We start from the raw sequence: 25,197 nt of genomic DNA, 5'->3' as shown, positions 1-25,197 counted from the left end.
AGAAGCTTGAAACAATTTGGTCTTCAACTGAGAGAAACGAGTGGAGAGAAGTTTCTCCTGGTGGGGTTTGACTGAACTTAAAGAAATAAACCATGTTTTCATGGTGAGGTTTTAATTTGAAAAGATTTTCCTCTTTCTTTTTGAAATATATACTTTTCCAACAAGATGGTTGTAGAAGTGAAATCAGTAAAATAGGAATTGACTGATGTTGAGTTGCTCTTCTCTCACCTCAAGGTAAAGTGCAACATCTGGTGGAGAAACTCATGAACAGCAGAATATTTCTTAACGACATTATTTATCAAGTAACACAGAGGTCTTCAACAGGGGGTCCGAGACCCCTAGGGAGTCCGCGGAGGTACTGCAAGGTGGTCGCAAAATCGTTTGGTTGATTCGAAAATTAAAACAAAATATGTAATTTACACATTTAAATTACTTTAATTACACATTAACATGAATCTGTGAATTATTTAAATAGCTTAGTGTTGTATGCAAGATGCATATTTATAAATGGTAGTGGCAGGTCCACCCTGTACCTTGCATGTGTTAAAAATAAAAACATGAATATATGAACCTGTGTTTTATTTGAATAGCTTAGTATTGAATGCACATAACAGGATAGCTATGTTTATACATGGCACTAGGCCCAGTTTAATATAAAACACCATCTAATTTAATATATATAGCAGGGGGTCTATATATATATATATAAAGACCCCTGAAATAACACAACAGGTCGTTTTCTAGTATGTAGAAAATCCAGGCCTAACACATGAGGAATCTGCAGACTCAGGAAACCAAAGAAAAACGTAATATATAAAATTTTTATTTTATTTTATTTTGAAGAGTCAGAAAATCAACGTTTAACTCAAACCTGATGTTTTCTTCTACATGAAAGAACGAGTCCCGTCTCTTCCACAGTGAAAACATCATATTCAACGACCTGCTGCAAATAAATTAGGATATAAAAGTGATGTTGTAATCGCTGGTTTAGTATTTCCCCCTCATCTCACACCCGTTTTTACATCGAAAAAGATAAGAATAAATTCAGTACAACAAATTATTTTTTGAATATAAAAAGCATCTGTTAAGAAGTTAAGACGAGTCTCACTGGATTATTTTCTCAAACTCGACAAACAAAACAGAAAGTGCTGAAGTTAATAACAGAGAAGACGGAGGAGGCACCGGTGACCTCACATCGGTCACGACAACCCTGAGGATGACGGCTGGTGTCATTACTCATCGGTCACGACATTAAATAGATGTCGGAGGTTAAAGACTTTAAAATAAAGATGGACGACGCGTCTCCGCCTCCTCCCACTGTGCAAGGATGAAGAAAAATATTTCATCTCTTGCTCTGATCAAGTCATTTAAAAACAGAGTCTGTGCTAATAACAAAATAAAAACCAAACTTATGGGAAAAATGGAAACTCAGGTTAAGAAATCTCGAGATTAACACTCAAACTCCGGCTGCTCCTTTGGACGTGGAGGACACAAAACAAGACAAGTTCTGGAGTTCACGTCCAAAAAATGGGAGGGATTCCTAGTCCTGCTGCTCCAGGATCAGATCCGAGAGCACGTTGATGTCCGTCTCTGCCGGGTGCAGCTGCAGCACCAGCGTCACCACGTTGTCCTGAGCCGGGAACACCTGACCGAGCAGCTCCCTCAGGCCGGCCGTGTCCTCCGGGCTCCTCTCAGCCCGGAGCATCAGCTGCTGGTGCTGGTGCCCCGTGTCCTTTCCCCTGCCGGGCCACTTCCCTTTCCCCCGGCCCCCCCTGCTCGCCGGATTCACGCCGCCACCCGGTGTTCTGTCGCGGAAGTTCAGGAGCTCTGTTTGTGATCGGGGGGGTTTGGTCGGAGGGAAATTGGACGCTATGCCGGCAAAAGAGTGGTTTCCTGGGTCGGGAGTCCTGAGAGGAGACAGAGCTTCATTCAGAAACATGTTCACAAATCATCGGCTGGATCTGGGTCCCGACACAGAACCAATCACATCTCTTTTCTCTTTGTGTGTGTGTGCACGTGTTGCTACCTGTGCTCTGAGCGCAGAAAGTGGTCCAGGTGGGGCCCTCCTCTCCCCAGGGGGTCGTCCGGCACCATGAAGTGATCGCCCACAAACGTGTACTGAAGAAGTCTGGGGGAGGGGGGGGGAGGCAGCATGAGATTTGAAGCTTTAGTTGCTGATTAATCAACAAAATGTATATAGGTGTGAGCCAAATGCCAGATGTTAGAGGTTCATGTGAACACAATCCAGTCCAGTGAGGACAAACCTCTTCTTGATGATGTCCCTCCACACGGGCGTCTCGTCAGAGAGGTCCCTCAGGTTGTCGTTGGTCACGATGACTCCGTCCGTCTTCTGAGCGAGTTGCAGCATGAATCTGAGGAGACGAGGACGAGAAGACGAGAAGACGAGAAGACGAGAAGACGAGAAGACGAGAAGACGAGAAGATGAGAGGAATCAGACAAAGAACCAGAGACACAGGCTGTTGTTGTAAAGTGTGTTGTGGCTGCAAGGGGTGCTGTTGCTCAGTAAAAGTCACCTGGTGTTTCTTTAACACATCAGTTGTACAAGTTGTGTTACCTTCACCAACACAAAGCTGTTTAACATTTAACAGTTTGTACTTTGACATCGATCTCACACGTCGGTGCTCGTAAACTTTTTAAGTCACGAGTTGTCGTACCTGTCGTCGTACGAGCTGATCCTCTTGCCCTGCACCTCTCGGGAGGGGGTGTAGGAGAGCAGGCCCAGCTTCTGCAGCTCCGTCAGATAGTGCTGCTCTGAGACGCACAACACACACACACAATCACATGTTCACAGCTCTGATTCGTTTCCACCCTGCACACGTGACTCACAAATCAAAGACAAAGCAAACACTGATTCTCTGAGTGGGAGTAAATACAAAAGCAAACAACTCTAACAGGTTTAATTGTGTTAACGTGAAGGTGATGACACAACACGGGGAACAGGAGGTGTCACCTTTGATCCTGGGGTCGCTCTTCTGTCTCCACTGAGGCAGCAGGGCGCTGATGTTCCGGTGGCCTCGGTCCCAGAAGTGCTGCACAGCCAGAGCGATTCCTCGACAGGAGAAGAAGTGACTGAGCCCGTGACTGCTCGGGGGAGAACCACCAGAACCACGCCATGGTTTCAAAGGGATCGGAGGTTTGTTAGAGAGAGTTCAGAGACACGTCAGGACAGATTCTCATGAAACGAAATGGGAGGATGTAATATGTGTCAGGGAGGAACCCGGTGGTGTAGATCTGGATCAGAGGTCGGAACCAGGATCTGGATCTGGATGGCTAAGTGGCCTGATATTTGGGATTTTGTGATCTACCGAGTGATGTTCTAGGCCAGGACGGATTCAGTGTAGATCTCTAACCCAGGATTAACAACTTTTTATATCTCAAAACAATCTGTAATATATTTCCTAAAAGACCAAATGAAAAACACACAAGCTAAATCTTCCACCCTCATAAACCCTATAAACACATTTAGAACAGATGCGTCTATCTATCTTAAAGAAGCTGTGTGTGTGTGTTTGGGGGGGGTTACATGTGAAGTTGGTTCAACCCACCTCATCGCCACGTTGCTCCCGTCGATGACCACCGTCCTCAGCTTGGCGTCTCCGGGCTGGTCTGTGAGCTGGAGATCGAACGTGGTCTGCAGTCCCTCTAGAAACCGCTGCTCCCCCGTCACCACCACGGAGGAAGCCGGCGTGAAGCCCCGCCTCTCCTTGGCTCTGGGTGGAGACTTGTGCGTCCTGGTGAAGAGAGGGGGTTGAGGGTCTTGAGGGGCTTGTTTTACAGAGATGGAGGACTTGGGCTTCGGATGTGAGACTTTGTCGTGGGCTGAGTGATCTGGTTTCGGGGGGGCTGGAGGGGACCAGTAGATGGGTTCATCAAACAGTTTGTTGGTTTGTACATTGGCGGGTGGAGGATCGGGAGATGAGGGGTAAGTGGGCATGGGGGGACCTTTGACCTCCGGCAGGACGACTGGGAGTCGAGCTTGGGACTCTGGAGGCTGGTGCTGCTTTGGCTGTGAGGGGTGTGGACTCGGTTTATTAATCCAAGGGAACAAATCTGGTTCTGCAACACGCAGATTTGGGATTTGCACTTCCACCCATCCTTCATCATGAGAGCCTTCGTCCTCCTCCTCTTTCTCCAGCACCACATCATCCATCTCCCTGGGACCCTGGCTGGAGGCCTCCGTCCCCCGGACTCCCTCCCGCTGCAGCTCCACGAGGAGCTGGTGGGTGGATCGATCGGGCAACATGTTGTAGAATCTAGCCACGTTCTGCTCGGTGTACCCACAGCACTTCTTCAACACTCCGAGGACAAAGTCTTCCTCGTGTCCTTCCTCCTTGTCCTCTGAACCACGTCCCTCACAGTGGGTGGTGCCTCCTGTCGCCCCACTCGCTTCTCCTGCTGCCGTTTCCTCCTCCTCCCTGTGCTCTGTCTCGCAGGGTCGGTTCCTCTCGCTCTTATCCAGGGTAACACCATGTATTGGGTCCGGGCCATCTTGAGGCATCTGCTCCCGGTCACTGCGATCCTGCTCCTGTTGCACCAGATCCAGTATCTGCGAGGCCTCCTTCAATCCGGTTCTGGCTATCACCCGTTTCACCACTTCCTCCGTGTAGCCCATGGCCGTGAAGAACTTCAGAAGAAGCATAAACTCTTTGTTTCCCAGGGACAACTGTCGCTCCAGTTGGTCCTCCTCCCCCAGCCTGTCTCTGTCTTTGGTCCCTGACTTGTCCCTCTGCTCCGGCTGCTCCTCTTCTCCGACCTCCTGAGGAGAAAGCTGTGGTCTTTCCTCAGAACCCTCTGCTCTTCCCCGGGCGCCAGCAGATGAGGAGTCTCTTCCCGAAGCTGCACTCATCCCTTCGACCAACCGCTCAGGAGCACTGGACGGCTCGAGGACTGTGTACGTAGTGTCCGAGTGTCTGTCCCTTCCATTCTCGTTTCCACCTGTCCCCGACAAGTCCCTGCGTGATCCGAGCCCGGACTCTTTCACCAGATCCAGCAAGATTTCCTTCACCGAGCCTGGAAGCACCAGAAGGTCCAGGGTGTGCCGGTCCTCCCACTGCTCAACCACAGCTTTGAAGGCCCGGCGTGAATCCAGGGACTCGTCCGAGCCTCTGTCCTCCGTCTCACAGCGTCTGGACTGTGTCCCCTCGTATCGCTCCACCAGGTCCATGATGAGGGAGTACGCTCGCACCACCGGCTCTGCCAGACCGGATATCAGCAGGAACCCTGGAGCGCCGACCTGGTTCCATGAGAGGGAAACAGAATTAGTCTTTCAGTGGCTGAGACCAACTCCCTTATTTCCTACAATGAAGAAGTAAAAACATTCATGAGGTATTTCCAAAGTATTCGTAGTAACCAGCAGCAAATACTGAAAAGGGAAGTTACTGAACAATAATAAAAAAATCCCTAAGCAAACATGAGACAAGCTTCTGTTTCTTCATAAGGGCGATAACTGATGACGTAACAGGGACCTTGACTAATAATGAGATTTCTTGACATAATAACAGAAATATAATCCCAGAATATCAGATTAATATCGATACTACATCTGTCACGAGAGGCACAGGAAGCAGCAAGTGGCTGATGGGGGAGAATTCATCAGAGTCAAATGTATAGAAAAGAACAGAAATTAAAAGGAGGACATGAGGACGAAATTATCTGATCACCCCCTGGTGGCAGGAGAGTTCATAAACTACTACCAGCACTCCCATTAGTCACAGTAAGTAAATAAAAAGGGGAGGAACACACCCCACCCACCAGAATGTGTGCGGAGGTGCTTTTTATCAGGCAGTCCATGAACAGCCCTCTGGCTCCACAGAAGACGCAGTGAAGGACCCCGGGGTAGGACACCTCCTGCTGCTCCTCCTGGTTCACGACTCCTTTCACGAATAACTAGAAGAAGGAGGGGGAGACATTTTCACCATCATGGCTGAGCTGTTGAACATGGAAATAGTGAATCTTGTGAAGGAAAAATATTAGTTTGTCATTGTCACAGTTTATCGAATGATATCACAAACACATGGTGCACACTGGTTTCCGGAGCTTTCGACCGTATCACATGATCTTCGTTGGCAGATAAGCTGCAAAGTCGATCAAGGAACTCGAGAGAGACACACAACGAGCACAGAGATGCAAAGCAAAGGAAATCATCAGGATCCACGCAGCTCGGAGCAAACAGGAAGTTCATTCAGCTCGGTCGACTGTTGTGTTGTTATTTGAGGCCTGATGTTGTTCAGCAGAGCCACAGCACTGGTATGTGTTGTGTGTGTGTGTTGATCAGGGAACACAGTGTGTGTGTGTGTGTGTGTTGATCAGATAACAGAACTCAGTTTAACCATTTGCTGGAAAGTCAACAGATGTTTCTTAATCAATTCATCTGAATGAGTCACTTCCCCCCCGAACCCTGCCTGTTCTCTCAGTGAACTGGAGACTCGCACCAACAGCAACAACAACACAACTTCACCTTTTACTGATCAGGGTTCAGAAACTAGTTCACACATCAGGAGTGAAACTAGATCCACACGAAACTACCTGTGATTGAACTACAAGAAACGCCTCAATCACAGGTTACTACTGGTTTTTAATCAACAATAACATGCAGTAGAGGCCATGAACCTGCCTCCTCCATGTTCACAGATGGGTCATGGGTCAGACCGAAGGGTCAAAATACAAAGTCAATACGTTCAGGATGGTTTCTGTCATTTTGGGTTGTTTTCAGGCAAGTTTGGTTTTAATTTGTTATTTGATTATAATAAAACATCCTGATTTACTGAACCGTGATTGGCCGAGCATGTTTATTGGCACCGCAGCTTCACACCAGGATCACAGACTGGCTCCAGATGACCACAAAAGCTCAAGATGGAATCCCCCCCAGTGTGCAGGATATTGTTTTGGTCTCAACCTGTGACTAATAACTGACGATAAAACCGGAGACATTTCTTACTTTGGCAGCTTTCACGTTGTGACTCGGCCCTCGGAGTTTGAGCCAAATCTGCCCGTTGTTGCCGTGGGGCAAGTCGTCCGCCCCGATCCTAAAGGTCACGGTGAAGATCCGCTCCACGGTGAGGTGCAGCGAGGTGAGAGACCCCCGCAGCATCCCCGCACACGCAAACTCATCCTCCACCTCAGGGGGGCGCCCTCCTCCATCGGCCCTGTCCGCGTCCATCCCTCGTTCTGCTACCAGCGGCAGAGGCTGGAACATACTGCCAAGAACACATCTGTGAGGATATGTTCTCAAACTCTGTTGTAAATATAGTAAAAATATAAACTAATATATACATAATATTCACTCATGTTTTGAAAGAACCCCCCCGACATTTAAAAAATGGCTGAAATTAAAAAAAAAACAATGTAAAGTCTGTTTCTTATGATCAGTCAGGCTTTACATTGTTTTAAATGGCATACTGTTATATAGTATGTAATATATATATTATATAATCATCTCCTGGAACCATAACAATTTATATATAAAGTATATAATAAAATAAATATCACAGAGATGATGTGCTTTTAAGTTTAAATTTACTATCTGTATATTCGTGTGATCTTTTAATTTAAGATTATTTTTAATCAAATTTATGGTTAAATTGTAAACCAGCTTTAAGGTTCGATAACATGAACAGTTTCTATCAGCCTGTACTATTTATGAAGTTATATATTATTTAGTTTGATCTCAGAGCTTCTCACTTTGTGGAACTGAGCCACAGGAGGATCGTGTTCTCCTACACAACAACACACAACAACACACAACAAACAAGTGGGTTCGCAAAGATCAGAGTTTCACACGTGTTGGATCTTAGAAGTATTGTTGAAACATAACGTGGTGGAATAAATCTGAAATGTCATAATTCGTGTGTAGATGTTTGAGGCTGTATCTCTATCTCCACCCTGATCTGTGTGACTATAGAGGAAATAGAAACCAGTAGAAACAACACAATCAGAGCAGGAAGTGCAGCACAGACACGGACACACACAGTTGTGTTGCCTCGCGAGGATGAAAAGTGTGAAAAGAACTTGTTTTGTGTGTTGTTCTTACGTCGAGGCTCGATCGCTCTTCACCGTTTCTCTCCCGGCAGGAGACGGGTCGATCCCCGCCTCAGTCTTCCGCGCTCACGCGACAACAACAACACGGACACCGAGCGACGTCCGTCATCTCAGCCGAGCACCGCTCACCGGAGGCGGCCAGGGGGAACCGGAGTCAGCGGGGCCCGGGGAGGGCGAGCAGGAGGCCGGCGGCGGAGGACCAGGACATCGGTGCTGCCGCGGCGGTGGAGCGAGAAGACAAAACCGAAACTAAACACGCACACGCACAAGCACGCGCACTCACACACACCCACTCAGACAGAGTCAACAATCTTCCTACAAACTAAAAGTTTTTCAACATAAACAAATTCCGCCATGTTTCCCTATTTTAATTTGAACATGAATTATCAGTGTAGATAATAAACATGATTATTATCCAGCTTTTATTTTAAAAAGTGTTTTTTTTAAAGTGATTGTGTGTCAGACAGGAGATGGGGGAGGGGGGGGGATTTCCACTGACGTCACGAGGGGGTTTTCTGTCTCTCTGTGTTTGACTCAGTGACACAGACTTAAAGACATAATGTGTTACTGATGTGTGTAACACGTCACACACATCAGTAACACATATGTACAGCATGAAAGATAAACAAATATAATATATAATAATATCTATTTAAAGCCAGGTCATGATTTGGAAGTCTCCTGGTAGACGAGGAACGAGTTTGTCTTTCGAACAGGAAGAGACATGTTACCTCCACTTCCTGTCTGTCAATGCTCTGTTGTTTCTATTGTCCACAAATCAAAGAGAAGAACGACCCTCAGCTTTATGACGTCTTCCTGGTTTCTTACTTTATTTGAACTGTGGAGAACAACAGTTGCATGGGGTCGTAGCACTGGTGCAGATGTCCCTAATAAAGTGAGCACTGCAGTAGTGCTGCACATGTTTACTGTTGATTATCACATGTTATTAAATCCACTGTCACTCATTACAAACTCAGCCCCCTGCTGGCGAAATATTAAACTTCATGCACTGCTCAAAATGTTCAAGTAAAGGAGTCGAGTTTTAAAAAGGATTAGATGACAAGATAAATAGGCTGAATAGGCTAAAGAGAGAGAGAGAGAGAGAGAGAGAGAGAGAGAGAGAGAGAGATAGACAGAGACAGAGACAGAGCTAGAGACAGACAGACAGACACAGAGAGAGAGAGAGAGAGAGAGAGAGAGAGAGAGAAAGAGACACACAGAAATAAAGATAAATATATAGATAGATACAAAGATAGATAGATAGATAGATAGATAGATGACACAGACAGACAGACAGATAGAGAGACAGATTATTGTGAAAAAAAAATAAGACATATCTACACTATGTGCAAAAATGCTGTTGTCACCACGACAAACCACACACACACACACCTTATGGAATGTTATGGGATGGATCTGCGTCGCTCTCTCTCTCTTCTGCTTTAATCTGTTCACATGTAGCTGCTGCTGAGAGAGAGAGAGAGTGACTGGGCGAGCAGGAGGGTTTTCACAACAAGGGTGAGTGCTTTCCCTGTTCTCAACAAATCATATTCATATTCTTATCAGTGTTGTGTCTGCAGGAAATCAAACTGTGAGGTAGTTTCTATCTTTAATGATTGTTTTTTTACTTGACTTATTATCACAAGCAATGTGAATCTGCTGTTTAATCAAAGGTTCAGATTAAATTAGTCTTGTTTCTTTAACGTTTTAACCCTAGAACACTAACGTTTTACCCGAGTGAGTGTGGTCATGGGGTTTTCATTGTGTTGCTGCTCTTTGAGTGGCTTGGGTATAGCTTCAGACTGCTGACTAACATCATAGACGGTCGGCTAGTTTCCCTGCTCCCATTCCTGTTTTTTCAATAAGCAGGTGTTCGGGTGACGTTAGTGATAGAGGGTAAAATATATGTTGAATATGATATAAGTTGTAAATGATACAGGGAGACTGTGCCTTCACTGGACATGTCCCAGGAACAGCTGGACCAAAGAACAAGTTCCCAGTTCTATTTAAATTTCTATTTAGGAATTTGTCTTTTAAGACACTCTAACAAATTTTTCACTAATTTTAGATCCTTGTTATAGGTTCACCATCACCATAGGTACACCATCCCTAACGTCGGACACATTTTACCCGATAAAAAATACTTCCCATCAAAATATATTAATGTACAACAATACATGGCAATTTGAAGTACTCTTCTTTTATTTTCCCCGATACAACATAGTTGTTTCAGTTCTTCTAGTGTGTTGTTTAGGTTTCTACTGAATATAAAAGCTCTACAAAGATGAAAACCCAAAGTTTGTAGCTCCTGAACCTCCAGAAACATCTACTACATTACATTTTATGTAGAATAATTCATATGCTTTAATTTCCATCTGTTATTATCCCAATGCTAATCCCACTTGTGTCCCTCACTGCTCCTTCTTCTCCAGCTCACAGATTTTGGCCTTTCTCAGCCTAGTCAGACTCAGGCTCTGGGAGGGACGCTCTGCTACATGCCGCCGGAGGCTTTTGACTTAATTTACAAATCTTCACGAGCCTATGATATCTACAGGTACGAGAACCTGGCTTGAGTAACTGTTTGATTTGTTGTGTAACTTCAAGGGATATGTGTTATTTTATTCAAAATTCAATACACATATATTCTTGATATTAACTTCTATTTTAACTAATCAAACTAATGAGACCAAATTTAATTAATTGGGGGGTTTAAATCTCTTCATCTTTCAAAATTGTAGAAAAATTACAAAGTGTCTTAATTATTACACACTTTCTATTCTACCACAAGGGGGTGCCAAAGAATGGAGTAAAACTATTTATTGTAGCTGACGCTTTTATCCAAAGCGACGAAAATAAGTGCATCAACCCCGTGGGAACAAACCCAAAACAACAAGAATCAAGAAAGTATAATTTTTTCTAAATAATCAAAACTACAAAGTGCTATAACTAAGTGCCATTTGAGATCTACTAAATTGTTAGTTTCAAAATGTTATTCAAGGTATAGTCGGAAGAGTTGTGTTTTTAGTTTCGGGCAGAAGATGTGTAAACATTCTGATGTCCGGATGTCAATGGGGAGCTGGTTCCACCGTTTAGGAGTCAGGACAGAAAACACTATCACTATCAGTTTTTTATCAGTATTTGATCTTGTTTCTGTCTTGTTCAGTTTCTTTTGTTGTTTTCAAAAAGCCTCCAGTGGACAGGTGTTGTAAACTAGCATTTATGCTAATACACTGTAAACAATGCATCTGGTTCGTCCAATGACATTGTCATGTCCATGTCCAAATAAAATAAAATCAATCAATCAGTTGGGATGTTGAGTGTTTAGCAGTAAAGAAGCAACGGCCTCCTGAGTGAGAAGGGGGCGTGTTCTCCTGATGTTGTACAGCATGAATCTACAGGAACATGTTGTTACAGTAAGATCCTGATCCTATATCAGGATGAACTAAAATGCAGATTGTCATCTGGTCTATCAGTCGTGTGTATTCTGTTGTTAATATTTGGTCAATGCAGCTTTAATACAATAATTAAATTCGATTTTTTTTTTATTCTAAACTTTATCAAATTACGTTTTACATTAGTTTTTCTCCATTGCTTTGGCTCATTTCACAAAACAGAAATGACATTCTCCAGCTTTGCTTTACTTTCTTACTGTATGTGTTGTTAGTGTTGTAGGCTATACCTAATTTTAGTTTTGATGTGCTTATTGTTTGACAATATATTGTGCTGTACACATTTTCTGTTACTGTAAGCACGCTGTATGGCAATTACTTTCAATAAAGTATTTTATGTGAAACCTTGAATTAATCTTTTTCTTTTTGATACACATATTATTATGGAAAGAAAACATCTACTGTAACCATTCAGTGATAAAGGACTGAGCCAAGATTGAAATGTGCACATGAGGGATATTTCTATGGTCCACTGCCATACTGACAAAACATCTAAACATTTTGACCTGTAGTGTTTAAACAATGCCAAAGGGACTTTCATTTTGGGGGCACTGACTATTTGTATGAGAAAAGGATTTAGTTTGACTGATGAGTTGTCTGTTTTGGGAGAGATATGACCTTTTGCAGGTGTGCTATGGAGATTTGCTGAACCATCTATGTTATTTTGGCAAATGTATTTAAAGCTTTGAGAATGTCCTGCTTTTTCTGAGAGATGAGCCACAGCAATCGAGAAGGACATTTTCATTTTGGGGGCACTGACTATTTATATGAGAAAATGATTTGGTTTTGAAACTTGAGTTAACTGTTTTGGGTAAGATTTGACCTTTTGAAGGTGATCTATGTAGTTGTGCTGAACCATATGGGCTATTTTGCCAATTGCACTTAAAAATTTGAGTGTCATTTCTGTTTCGTGAAATGAGCCAAAGCAATGGAGAACAATTGTAAAGTGTCGACCCTTAAAACATTTTATCTAATCTCAACAGGACACAGTCATCACAACCTGTTATTATAATCTCCCCCCTGCTGTAGATTCACCCCCCAGCCTCATGCAGCTCCTGATCACCAAGGGAAAACGAACATCGCTGGACGAGCTCATCATCCGGGCTGCAGACGAGCCGGAGCTGAGGGAACTGATGGAGCTCATGATAAAATGCTGGGAGACCAGTTCCACCCAAAGACCCTCATCCTTGGGTGAGAAGAGCATTTCATTTAGCCTGGGAAAGCTACTGAGCATAACACAAATAATACAATATATTTTTAAGGTGCACTTTGATGGTTTAGTTTGGGTGTAATGGGGATTAACACAAACAGACAAATACTAAACCTTTACTCGTTTGTGCTCTAACATGAAATCTTTCTGACAGAATGTACAAAGATCACAGAGGAACTGTATCAGATGCAGAAACGTGGAATTAATGATGCCGTCCATGAAGTGCTGAAGAAACTGGTAAATATCAAATATCTCCACAAATGTGTCACGCTGACGCTGCACAAAATTAACATGACTCATCAAAACCACTTGAGACTGATCCGTCACTTCCTGATTCACTTATTTCTCTTCCTGTTTAGCGGGAGCAGAAGGAATGAGACAGACCGACGTAGGAGCTTCGGGGGCTTCGCGTCATTCCGGCCAAAGGTTTTACAAATTCTTTCACTTTCAAAAGATGATTTTAATAAATTAAACTACTGGAGGTGGCACGTATGACTGCAAAATGTGTAGATCGCTGAAACCGAGATTCACAGTGAGGTCACTTGTATTCAGACTTTGTAGAGAACATGGCTGTCAGTCGCTGCAACCTCCAACTTCATTCCCAGTTTAGTTTGATTTGATTCTAAACATTTCCACTTTAGTATCATTGTCAGTATTTTGACTCTATTCTCAACTTTATTCTCAACAGATTGATCAACCGTACAGGACACGTGTGATGGTTGATGGAAATCTCATGTTCAGTTTATTCCCAGATGGAATCTCCACCTCTTTAGTGGAACAGAGGTTTTGCTACAGGCCACATTCATCTGCACTGAAATATTAGATCACCCACATATTCTGCATTGGTATCAATTTGGTTTCTTTTATTCTTTTGGGTCTTTTTGTGGGTTTATCTTTACCCAGTTTAACTTTGTATTTGTTCAAATGTTCATTTTAAATCAAAATTTTATGAAAATCATAAACCAGTTTGTCCATAATAAGTTTGTCAGATATCCAGTATTTGTGATTTATGTAATAGTAGATTTGAATACTTGACAGAATTGTCCTCTAAATGTAAAGAGTATAAACAGTCTTGTAATTAATAACTGGAGTTTCTTGGTTTCTGCACTGTAGTATCACAACTGTTTATTCCTCACATGAACCCGATTCTTCTGATAAATACTCGAAAATCATTTCTAATACATTAATTTGTCACAAATGAAAATAATCAACTAGACGAAGGATGAATTCATTTGGATGAATATCTAAAGCTGCAAATAAACTCTACTGAACTTTTATTGATGAGTTCATCTCTGTTGGTGTTTGGGTTTTTCAGTTTCTACATGGATATCGACCTGGTTCCATGAGAGGGAACAGAATAAGTCTTTCAGTGGCTGAGACGTCATGATTGACAGGTATTTACAAAGTATTTGTAGTAAAGAGAAGCAGCAAATTGTAAAAAAGGGAAGTTACTTAAAATAAATAAAAAATCCATGAGCAAACAAGTTCATAAAAAATTCCAATTTCCTTTTGATACAAGCATCTGTTTCTTCATAAGAGCGATAACTGATAACATAACAGTGACATTGACTAATAATGTAATTTCTTGACATAATAACAGAAATATAATCCCAGAATATCACATTAATATCAATACTACATCTGTCATGAGAGGCACAGGAAGCAGCAAGTGGCTGATGGGGGATATTTCATCAGAGTCAAATGTATAGAAAAGAGTAGAAATAAAAGGAGGACATGAGGATGAAATCATCTGATCGCCCCCTGGTGGCTGATGGCAGGATAGTTCATAAACCACTACCAGCACTCCCATTAGTCACATTAAGTTAATAAAAAGGGTAGGAACACATCCCACCCAGCAGAATGTGTGCGGAGGTGCTTTTTATCAGGCAGTCCATGAACAGCCCTCTGGCTCCACAGAAGACGCAGTGAAGGAAAAGTATTATTTTGTCCATTCAACACATCGGCCTCACACCTCTCATTACTCTGTCCCTTACGACTGTTTTTATCTATTTATTCAAATTCCCTGGATCCAGGTTTATCCCAACTTTTCTTTTTAACTCAACTCTTGACTATGCCAAAGCCAACTGTAACGCAGTGACTAATATACACATGTCTTGCTGTTAAGAAGTTGAGGGCCCAATCCGTTAATCTTGAACGATGTTATTTAGCTCACATTATCGTTACAGTGAAACTATACTAAACTATTTCCTTATATTACCTTATTTCTTTCCTTCACTTTTTCATCATTTCTATAATACTCCCCCCTTTTTGCGTTGTGCGCTTCACTTCAAACATCAACACAACATGACTTGTCCACAAAAAACTGGTTCTTTACGGTGTGACCAAGCAGATGACACATAACAGCCCAGTAAGAAATGCTCACTGTGTGTGAAGTCTTCTGTTGTTAGCTGTAGCAGCACTAAGCACGACCGGAGTTCATGACGCCAAGTTTGTTGTATATTTTAAGCAGCAGTGACGTTGAAGGTGATGATGAAGTAATCTCCGCGGACACCGTTCTTGCTTGTATAATAAGATCTATTACACAGAGGTTACAGGTCAGGAACTTCTAACCCTCTAATCCTAACCCTAACCCTAACCCGATAAAATGACGTCACACATTGGGGCCTCTGAGTAAAGACATGCTTCATACACAGGGATGGAGACCTTTCTATGAACTGGTCTAAGGGCATTCTCAGAGGGAGAAAACTTAACGGGTAACATATGGAATAATCCAGGAACGAGGGCCCCAAAGCAGTCCTGTCATTATGTTTTAAACACATGCCAAAATTATAAATTCGAGCTGAAAATGCCACACCTGCCTCCTCTATGTTCCCAGATGGGACATGGGCTAGACCAAAGGGTCAAAATACAAATTCAATACATTGAGGATGGTTTCTGCAATTTTGGGTTGTTTTCAGGCAAGTTTGGCTTTAATTTGTTATTTGACGATATAAAAACAGGCTGAAACAACATGATTTACTGAACCGCGATTCACCAAGCATGTTTATTGGCATATAATAAACATTATTATTCAGCTTTTATTTTAAATAAAAAAAAAAAAGTGATTGTGTGTCAGACAGGAGATGGGGGGGGGGGGGGAGATTTCCACTGACGTCACGTTTTTAAATAAATATAAATATAAATATAAATAAAATAAATATAAATATAATATATAATATAATAATATATATTTAAAGCCATGTCATGATTTGAAAGTCTCCTGGTTGACGAGGAGCAAGTTTGTCTTTCGAACAGGAAGAGACATGTCACCTCCACTTCCTGTCTGTCAATGGTCTGTTGTTTCTATTGTCCACAAATCAAAGAGAAGAACGACCCTCAGCTATATTACGTCTTCCTGGTTTCTTACTTTAGTTGAACTGTGGAGAACAACAGTTGCATGGGGTCGTAGCACTGGTGCAGGTGTCCCTAATAAAGTGAGCACTGCAGTAGTGCTGCACATGTTTACTGTTGATTATCACATGTTATTAAATCCACTGTCAGTCATTACAAACTCAGCCCCCTGCTGGCGAAATATTAAAATTCATGCACTGCTCAAAACGTTTCTGTGAAAGTAAAGAAGGAATCGAGTTTAAACAATTTAGATGACAAGATAAATAGGCTGAATAGGCTAGAGAGAGAGAGAGCGAGAGATAGAGAGAGAGAGAGAGAGAGAAATAGATAGACAGACATCAAATCAGAAAAGAAAAATGCTGCTGTCACCATGGCGACCACTCTCTCACACACACACACACACACACACACACACACACACACACACACACACACACACACACACTCACACACTCACACACACACACACACACACACACACGCACACACACACACACACACCACAACCCGGAAGCAGAAGTGAAAGGGAATGTTATGGGATGGATCTGGGTCGCTCTCTCTCACTTCTGCTTTAATCTATTCACATGTAGCTGCTGCTGAGAGAGAGAGAGAGAGAGTCACTGGGCGAGGGTGAGTGCTTTCCCTGTTCTTAAGAAACCATATTCATATTCTTATCAGTGTTATGAGTGTCTGCGGCTTTGATCTGATCAGGAAATCAAACTGTGAAGTAGTTTCTATCTTTAATGTTGTGTTTTCTACTTGACTCATTATCACAAGTGATGTGAATCTGCTGTTTAACTAAAGGTTCAGATTTAAATATTCTTGTTTCTTTAACGTTTTAAAGCAAACGTGTAAATAGTTTTATTGTCGGGGCGTGGACAAAAGTCAGGTAGCCTCGTCTGTGAAGTTACATGATATTAACATTCAATACAGCAACTGAAAGTACTTGTGAACGCTTTGAGTGTTTGAACATGAATTACTGGTATTCATTCCACCTTCAGTGACCTGAACAACATGTGGTTTCCTGTGAAGTCTGTGAGTGTGCGTGTGAATTCAGCTGCTTGTAGAAACACAACGTTTAGAAAATGGGCCTCAGAAGAAGAACTTAAAAGGTCATTTAAGTCTTTCTCCCCCCCCCCCCGATGTTGATTCAAGAGTCGGAACAAACAGGAGAAATTATGTTTTTCACCATGACACCATTAACTGTGACTCGGTTTATTTACTTCCTTAAATGAACTGACAGAAAGAGAATATGACAGATTTTGGGGGAAGACACGTTAAAGTATATAACAACATATATAACGTTTAGTTATTTAGATCAATCAACAAAAAAATATGCCAATATTTTCTGGTTCCGGGTCTAGAACTTAAGGATTTCCTGTTCTCTGCGGTTCTTAGGTTTTAGATAGTCGTTCACAGCTCGAGGAAGTTTCCATTGGCCTCTTTTAGTAAACTAAGTTATTTTCCTTTTATAAACAGAGAGAATAAAGTTATCGAGAAAGATCCAATATAGAAATATATATATATGTTTGTGTCACATGATCTGCAAGAGCTTGAATGCATTCCATCTACCATTTACATGTCAAAAGTCATTCATCAAATATGATTGTTAATAGTTGTTGTGCAATAATGCTTAAAAAGTGATACTATAGAATGGTGTGCCTTTAGGTTGTCAATAAATTTGGTTATCAAAATAAAATAAAAACATTAATATTTAAAATATGAATATTAAATCAAAACTTTAATTGGTTAAAGTTACCTCAGGGAAACAGCCTTCGAAGGAAGGGAAAAGATAGCCAATTTATTGTATTAAGATCTCATTTAGATCTAGGTCAATTAGAAATCTCAATATTTACTAGTAAAGATGATATAATAAACAGTGAAGGTTACGGAGTTCTTGACAGTGTAGAGTCTGGCAAATTCACGTATGCAACATTAATGAAAGAACATTTGTGAAAGAAAAATATTTATTATGAAAAAAATAAAGTTTAAAATGACAAATTACTAACAACCTATTAACAAAACAAAGATGTGTATGTGAGTGTGTGTGTGCCTATGTAAATCAGGGTGCTCTCAAAACGGTGGTTTGCAAAAAGAGTAACACCTTCCTGTGGCCTTCTAAGATTGTCTCTGATCCCCTAAAGATAGCAGCCCCCCCCCTTCTTCTGAAGTTGTTTACGACTAGTAGTGAGGGAAGGTTTAAATGAGGTGAAGACTATACATTTGTCTGTGTAGATGTTAAATAAGAGAATGAAAGAGTCAGAGAGATATGCAAAGAAAGCCTGTGAAGAGCTTAACTAACCTTAACTTTCAAATAACTTGTAACCACAATATCTCCACACATAACAAACTTATAAACATCACACAGAATCAAATGAACAGTCTTGCTTAGCCTATAGCCCAATTATGTTGACGGTCCGAGGAAAAGGGAGAAAGGAAGTTGTAGTTTCATTTCGCAGTTCTGTGAAGGCAGAAACCTTACGTCCAACCAGAAGACCCCATGACCTCACAGGTGAGCCTGGTGGTTTTTCAAACATCTTTGTGAAAATGTCCGGAACAAAGGACCTGCGGCATTCTGGGAGACTGAGTTCCTTGGCTTCCTAGTAGTTCTCCTTTACAAAGGGACCATGCTTGTTTTCAGGCTATTGACTACACATATAGGCCGAAGAGTAGGCCTTTAGTTTCACAGAAACACTGTCCCAACATAGTGATTGAGGAATTTCAGGTCCTCATGTGGAATAAACTGGTCAAATGTCCCAAACGCTGGTGAGCAGCGACATTTATAAAGTTTCCTTATTAGAGATAAACTCTGGTTTTAATCTAACCCAGTCGTTCAGGGTGAAGAGTGGAAATGATGTAAATAACCTGCTCCTCTCGGTGTTACCTCCCTTCCAACATATTCTACAGAATACCAATGGACCTTGAAGGAGTCCCTCCTCCAGTGATCGAGGACTCGATCCTCACGGACTGGGTTTCGATCGGCGCCGGGGGGTTTGGAGAAATCTACAAAGCCAAGCATAAGCGGTGGAACTATGACGTGGCCATTAAGCTGCTTCATAACGATGGAGGGTGAGTAGCTACAAAAGATTTTCTGTTTTCTGCAAGTGAAATTAAGTGAGATTTACTGACGTGACACACAAACACACACACACACACAGACAGACAAACGAAAAAAGGATCCAAGCTTTGCAGCGGGAGGTCCAAATGATGCTTCGAGGAAGCAGCGAGTATGTTATGCCGGTCCTTGGCATCTTCAATGGTCGACCACAAAACTCTGGACCCTCAGCCCAGCTGGGTCTGGTCATGAAGTACATGGAGAAAGGATCTCTGGAGTCCCTGCAGGTAACTCACTCCTTCAGTCAACTCAATGTGTGTGTGTCTACATTTGTTCTTTTGGGAAAAATGTCTTCCACATGTTGGATTGTCATGATATTTGGTACAAATGTTCAGAGGACGAGTGCTAATAAGTCAGATCATCATGTGAGTTCACTGTTACCTGGAGAATAATCCTGCTGACTCGTTGTTATCAGAGGCTGAACCCAGCTGTTTTTATTCCTCACATTTTGTGAACAGAAATCTTTAGACGCGGTTCCACCATTACCGCTGGTCTTCAGGCTGGCTCACCAGGTGGCTCTGGGGATAAACTTCCTCCACAGCCTCTCCCCTCCCATCCTCCACCGTGACCTGAAGCCCAACAACGTGCTGCTGGACTCGTATCTCAATGTAAAGGTGAGTGCGAGGTTCACTTGATATCGTTATGGCACGTTTTTTATGGAAACTTAATGATATGATCTAGACAATAATGCTTCTTTTGTCCCTCACTGCTCCTTCTTCTCCAGCTCACAGATTTTGGCCTTTCTCAGCCTAGTCAGACTCAGGCTCAGGTTTCCAAGAAGGATAAAGAAGACGGGGCAGGGACGCTCAGCTACATGCCACCGGAGGCTTTTGACATAAATTACAAACCTTCACGAGCCTTTGATATCTACAGGTACGAGAACCAGGCTTGAGTAACTGGTTTATATGTTGTGTAACTTTAAGGGAGACGTGTTATGCTCATATTCAGGTTTTAATTCAGGTTTTAATTCATGTTATTACTGTTTTCATGCTCTAATGTTCAGAAAAAAATGTATTGACGGTTGAGTATTAATTCTACTTCTCTTCAGCTATGGTATCCTGCTGTGGTCCATCGCCACAGGGGAACAACCGTATCCATGTAAGAGATGATTTGATCTTTCATAGCTTCTCTCTCCTCCTTTGTATTCTCTGCATGTGTCATTGAGCCACATGCTGCCAGGACGGATTGATAACACGTGTGTGATCTTATCAGAGCTGGAATTATTAGTTGGGGAAGAATAATCAGCAGTGGTTTTGATGAGGATTATCTGTTAAATTACATTTAAAGAAAAGAAGAAAAATTTTTTGTGAGGACGTGGTGCAATTTTCAGTCTTATTTTACTATTAAGTATATTCATGATAATAACTACTATTTTAACAAATGTACATCTTTCGGAATTCATCATTTGTAGAAAATTACAGTGTGCAATAATTATTACACATTTTCTATTCTACCACAGGGGGGTGCCAACGTTCAGAGTAAAAAAATGATCCTATATCAGGATGAACTAAAATGCAGAATTTGTGATCTGGTTTATCAGGCGTGTTAATTCTGTTCTTTATATTTGGTCAATATAGCTTTAATACAGATTTTGGATTTTTTTTTAATTCTAAACTTTATCAAATTACATTTCTACATAAAAGTGTAGACTCTTAAAACATTTCATCTAATCTCCCCCCTGCTCTAGATGCAGCCCCCAGCCTCATGCAGCTCTTGATCCCAAAGGGGCAACGACCATCGCTGGAAGAGCTCAGCAACCAAGCGGAGCTGAGGGGACTGGTGGAGCTCATGGAAAAATGCTGGGGGGGCAATCCCACCGAAAGACCCCCATCCTTTGGTGAGAGGAGCACTAAATTTTGCTTTGAAAAGCTACTGAGCATAATATAAATAATACAATATATGTAACTTGTACATTGACGTTTTAGTTTGGGTGGGAACTTGGACATTAACAAACACAGACAAATACTAAACCTTTACTCGTTTGTGCTCTAACATGAAATCTTTCTGGCAGAATGTACAAAGATCACAGAGAAACTATATGAGAGGCACGAACATGAAATTAATGATGTCGTCCATGAAGTGCTGAAGAAACTGGTAAATATCAAATATCTCCACAAACGTGTCACGCTGATGCTGCACAACATTAACATGACTCATCAGAACTACTTGACACTGATCCATCACTCCCTCGTTCACTTAATTCTCTTCCTGTTTAGCGGGAGCAGAAGGAACGAGACAAACTAGCGGAGAAGCTTCAGAGCCTTTGTGTCACTCCAGCCAAAGGTTTTACAAATTCTTTCTCTTTCAAAAGAAGATTTTTCATCCACTTTTCTGAAATAAGAGTTGGATGAAACACTTTAAGCAGAACCCAGCTGCTGGAGTTAGCTTCACATGTGCAGAGGAAACTCAATCTTCTCATCCAACTGCAGAAGATTATGATCATTATTCATATTGCTATTATAAACCTCTCAACAGCAGCCTTTAAATGCATCTAATGCTGTCCCCGAGGTAATTGGACAAAGTTCAGGTTATTTGTTAGTAGTTTAATAAAGTTTGATCAAGTCTGTGAAACCAGAGAACTGTGAGCAGACAACACAGATTTCATTTTGTGTCATTGAATCTGTCTTTTTCTTCCAGGGTCTCCCAGAGTTGAAGCAGTGAAGAATCAGGATCATGTGAAGACGGGACCTCCGCCCGTTCAGGTGAGAAACAATTTAAAGCGTCGGCTTATCAGAAGCAAACATCTCATTCAGGGATGAGCATGTATATTTCTCAATCTATTAAAACATGCAACTGGTCGTTTTAGTGTTTAATGGTTGAGTGGTTCATTGTAAACAGCTCACAAACAGAACGTTTACTTCCTTCTGTTGCAGGAAGTGGTCCCTGAGAGGATCTCAAATCAAAGGGTCAAAGGTAAACAGGAAGTTGGCGTTGGAGCTGGAGGAGGAACTTTAGTTTAAGGTCACGATCAAGACAAACAAATCATCTACCACAGCTTCAGGTTTTAACATTCGTGTGTTCCCTCTCAGACCTGCCGGCCTCCCAACAAGCAAACATGTGTGATGTTGACACGACCCGCTCGTCCACAGACGACCATGAACTCAAAGCTTCCTCCGTTCGGCCCATCGGTGAATCGCCGGCGCCTCCTTCCACCACGAGGTCACCTCAGGCCAGTGGAGCAAAGAATTCCCTGAGGGATTTAAAGAATCCCCCCCAACCATTCCAGGTAGATTTAAGAAAGTATCTTAATGTCTCCAAACTTAAGAAAACACATTTATCATTAATCACATGCATCAGAGAATGAATAACCAATCACAGAAGAGAAGTGACCCTATGTCCTCTATATCGTGCTTTCACACACTTTATTTAGTACATTACTACGCAAAACATGTGTAATTATAAAGATCATTATATTTGTGTAAAGCCTGGTCACAGTTTTAATCTTATCTCTTCTCTACTTTGAACTCATTTGGTTCGTTTGTTGTTTTTACATCTGCAGCGTCAGCTCTCCAGCCCGACTCCTTCTACAAGTCAACCAACACACAATGTCTACATCCACTGCAGCCACGTGACGGGAGTTCAGATCGGCAACAAAAACACCCTGTACATCAACAAGGAGCCTTCAGAGAGGAAGCGACACCCAACAGCGCCATCTCGTGTCAACCCCCCATCACCGCATCCAGGAAGCAGGAAGAACTAGATTTGGTGACATGCAGGCTTTTAAAATTAGGTTTTGGTATTTCTGGCGAATATTTATTCTGCTTCTTTTGTTTTGAAAATGTTTCACCAGTCAGAAACGCATCACACCTCTCTTTTGCCCCGTCAGCAGAAAAACAGGAGCCGAGTCCGATCATGTGGTTTTTAACGAGCTGCAGTCAGCAGATATCCCGGTCGCAGCGCGGGGCACCATCAGGCGCCAAAAAATGACTTAACGCCAGAAGGACCGTGAGTCACGAGAGGCCGAGTTATAATCTAACCTGTTCCCAAACAGTTCACGTTGTTTTAGCTGAAATTCCAACAAGTATAGAAGAATATTGAGACCAGAGATAAGAAAACAAGATCAAAGTCGAAAAAGTAAAAAATATAATCTTTTCCGAGATCAAAGCCAAACTTATACGAATAAATCAAAACTACTGTAGTATGACATCTGGTGTTGGATATCTACAAAATGTGAAGATGATCGCTGAAATTGAGATTCACAGTGAGGTAGAGGACATGGCTTTCAGTCGCTTAAACCTCCAACTTCATTCCTGTCTTATTCTCAACATTTCCAATTTATTCTCAACATTTTTTTCTCTAGTATCCTTATCAGCATTTCGACTTTATTGTCAACCTTATTAACAGATTAATCAACCGTACAGGACACTTGTGATGGTTGATGGAAATCTCACGTTCAGTCTATTCCCAAAGATGGAATCTCCATCTCTGTAGTGGAACAGAGGTTTTGCTACAGGCCACATTCATTCTTTACCCAGTTTAACTTTGTATTTGTATTTTTTCAAATGTTCATTTTAAATAAAAACTCGCTGAAAATCCTAAACCAGTTTGAATCCATCATAAGTGTGTCAGATATCCAATGTAACAAGGATTTGAATACTAGACCGAATCGTCCTCTAAATGTACTGAAAAAAAGGATATCAAGAATTTAAACAGTTATAAAAACAGTCTTTGTAATTAATACCTGGAGTTTCTGGGTTTCTGCACTGTTGTATCACAATCTCTGAAGACCATTTCTTCTTATAAATACGACAAAGTCATTTCTAATACAGTCAGTCGTCACAAATGAAAATAATCAACAAGACGACGAATGAATTCATTTGGATGAATATCTAAAGCTGCAAAAAAAACTTCTACTGAGTTCATCTCTGTTTTCTACATGGATCTTTGTCCTGAGGTGTCTCTGTAGTTTTGGAGCCTTCTCGTGGTTTTTCCCTCCAGACGCGAGTCAGCAAAGTGCTAACACAGGCCTCTGCTGTGCACCGGGGCGTGGAGACTAATCCACAGAGACGCTCTGGTGTGAACTCAACAGGCCTCTGGCACCGGAACCTTTCCTTCACCGCCAGTCGTCCATCTGCCACCGGATCCACCGCAGAGAGACGCACCATCGCCGTGCGTCACAGAGGACGACAAACTCACATATAGATATATGTGTTCCGTTGAGGGATTTCAATAAAGTTGCTGTTTGAATGGTTTAAAAGTATTTGTACCTGATACTGGTGCAGGACTCTATGTGAGGAAACATCAGGATTCATGTATGGATGGTTTCTAGATGTCTGACTGTGATCTTCAAATCATCTCTGGGGCCACGCGAGGGGGGGGGGAGATACCTGCTATTTAAGGAACAACCGTCTGTCTGCACCATTGCAGAGGTGGTTTGGAGACCACGATAGTTTCCACGATAGTTTCAGCCTTTATCAAGGACGTGTGATGAGCGTGTGTCCTTGTCAGATAAGTACCTGTGACAGCTGTCAGACTAATGAACTGCAGAATCACACCGTGAGAGGAGATTTGTTAACGCAGGCTGCAGCAGGAGGATGTTATCAACAGTGATCTCGAAAAACGAATTAAACAAAACAGCACAGACTCTTTGTAAATCACCAGAACTGAGAGGGTTTTAATAAAAGCTCATAAGAGAAGTCGTTAAACATGAATAAAAAGTATTCCTTTTCAATTGGATTGGGAAGCTTTTTTCATTTTTGCCTTTTGGACTTTATCAATCTGCATGAAGCTCATTATTATTGTCCTCCTCCACCAACCAAGTCATGTTAGATATATACGCGCTGCAAACCTGAACACACGATTCAGATACCTTTACTTAAACTGTCAATAGGTAAAACATAGAGAGACTTCAAACAGCAGAACTTGCCTGAGAGTCTTTTTCTTCAGTGCCAAAGTGATCCAGTGATTGTTTTCTATGCAAGCATCGATACAAAGCCAACGAGAGCTGCTAATGGCTAATTCGGCTAACTAGCATGGCAGCACCTTGTCTTGATTAGATTTCCTAATGCATGATG

The 25,197-nt window shown here is 42.0% G+C and overlaps 2 protein-coding genes across 3 annotated transcripts; one reads left to right on the top strand and one right to left on the bottom strand.

Moving 5' to 3' along the window:
* Positions 1 to 807: 807 nt before the first annotated feature.
* khnyn (KH and NYN domain containing) lies at positions 808 to 8,317 on the bottom strand. Its single transcript, XM_062383897.1, has 9 exons — positions 8,051 to 8,317; positions 6,959 to 7,217; positions 5,773 to 5,907; positions 3,567 to 5,254; positions 2,972 to 3,102; positions 2,676 to 2,772; positions 2,265 to 2,372; positions 2,027 to 2,128; positions 808 to 1,907 (listed from the first exon to the last, which is right to left on the bottom strand). Exons 2-9 carry the CDS (start codon positions 7,214 to 7,216, stop codon positions 1,541 to 1,543), a joined length of 2,886 nt encoding a protein of 961 aa, XP_062239881.1. The 5' UTR covers position 7,217; positions 8,051 to 8,317; the 3' UTR covers positions 808 to 1,540.
* Positions 8,318 to 16,548: 8,231 nt separating this feature from the next.
* ripk3 (receptor-interacting serine-threonine kinase 3) lies at positions 16,549 to 23,723 on the top strand. 2 transcript variants are annotated; one of them, XM_062384041.1, is made up of 13 exons: positions 16,549 to 16,698; positions 18,976 to 19,137; positions 19,227 to 19,410; positions 19,642 to 19,797; positions 19,908 to 20,056; positions 20,232 to 20,281; positions 20,871 to 21,020; positions 21,195 to 21,277; positions 21,400 to 21,466; positions 21,821 to 21,885; positions 22,057 to 22,096; positions 22,213 to 22,409; positions 22,683 to 23,723. In XM_062384041.1, the coding sequence occupies exons 1-13, from the start codon at positions 16,598 to 16,600 to the stop codon at positions 22,881 to 22,883; spliced, it is 1,605 nt and encodes a 534-aa protein (XP_062240025.1). In that variant the 5' UTR covers positions 16,549 to 16,597; the 3' UTR covers positions 22,884 to 23,723. The 2 variants fall into 2 exon arrangements, with proteins under 2 accessions (XP_062240025.1, XP_062240026.1); XM_062384042.1 differs by lacking the exon at positions 16,549 to 16,698 and having other exon boundaries at positions 17,962 to 19,137.
* Positions 23,724 to 25,197: the final 1,474 nt, after the last annotated feature.

This window comes from Platichthys flesus, chromosome 24 (genome assembly GCF_949316205.1).
Source record: "Platichthys flesus chromosome 24, fPlaFle2.1, whole genome shotgun sequence".
Classification (NCBI taxonomy): Eukaryota; Metazoa; Chordata; class Actinopteri; order Pleuronectiformes; family Pleuronectidae; genus Platichthys; species Platichthys flesus.
The sequence above is the reverse complement of the archived record's forward strand: the minus strand, read 5'-3'. Positions and strand labels throughout refer to the sequence as shown.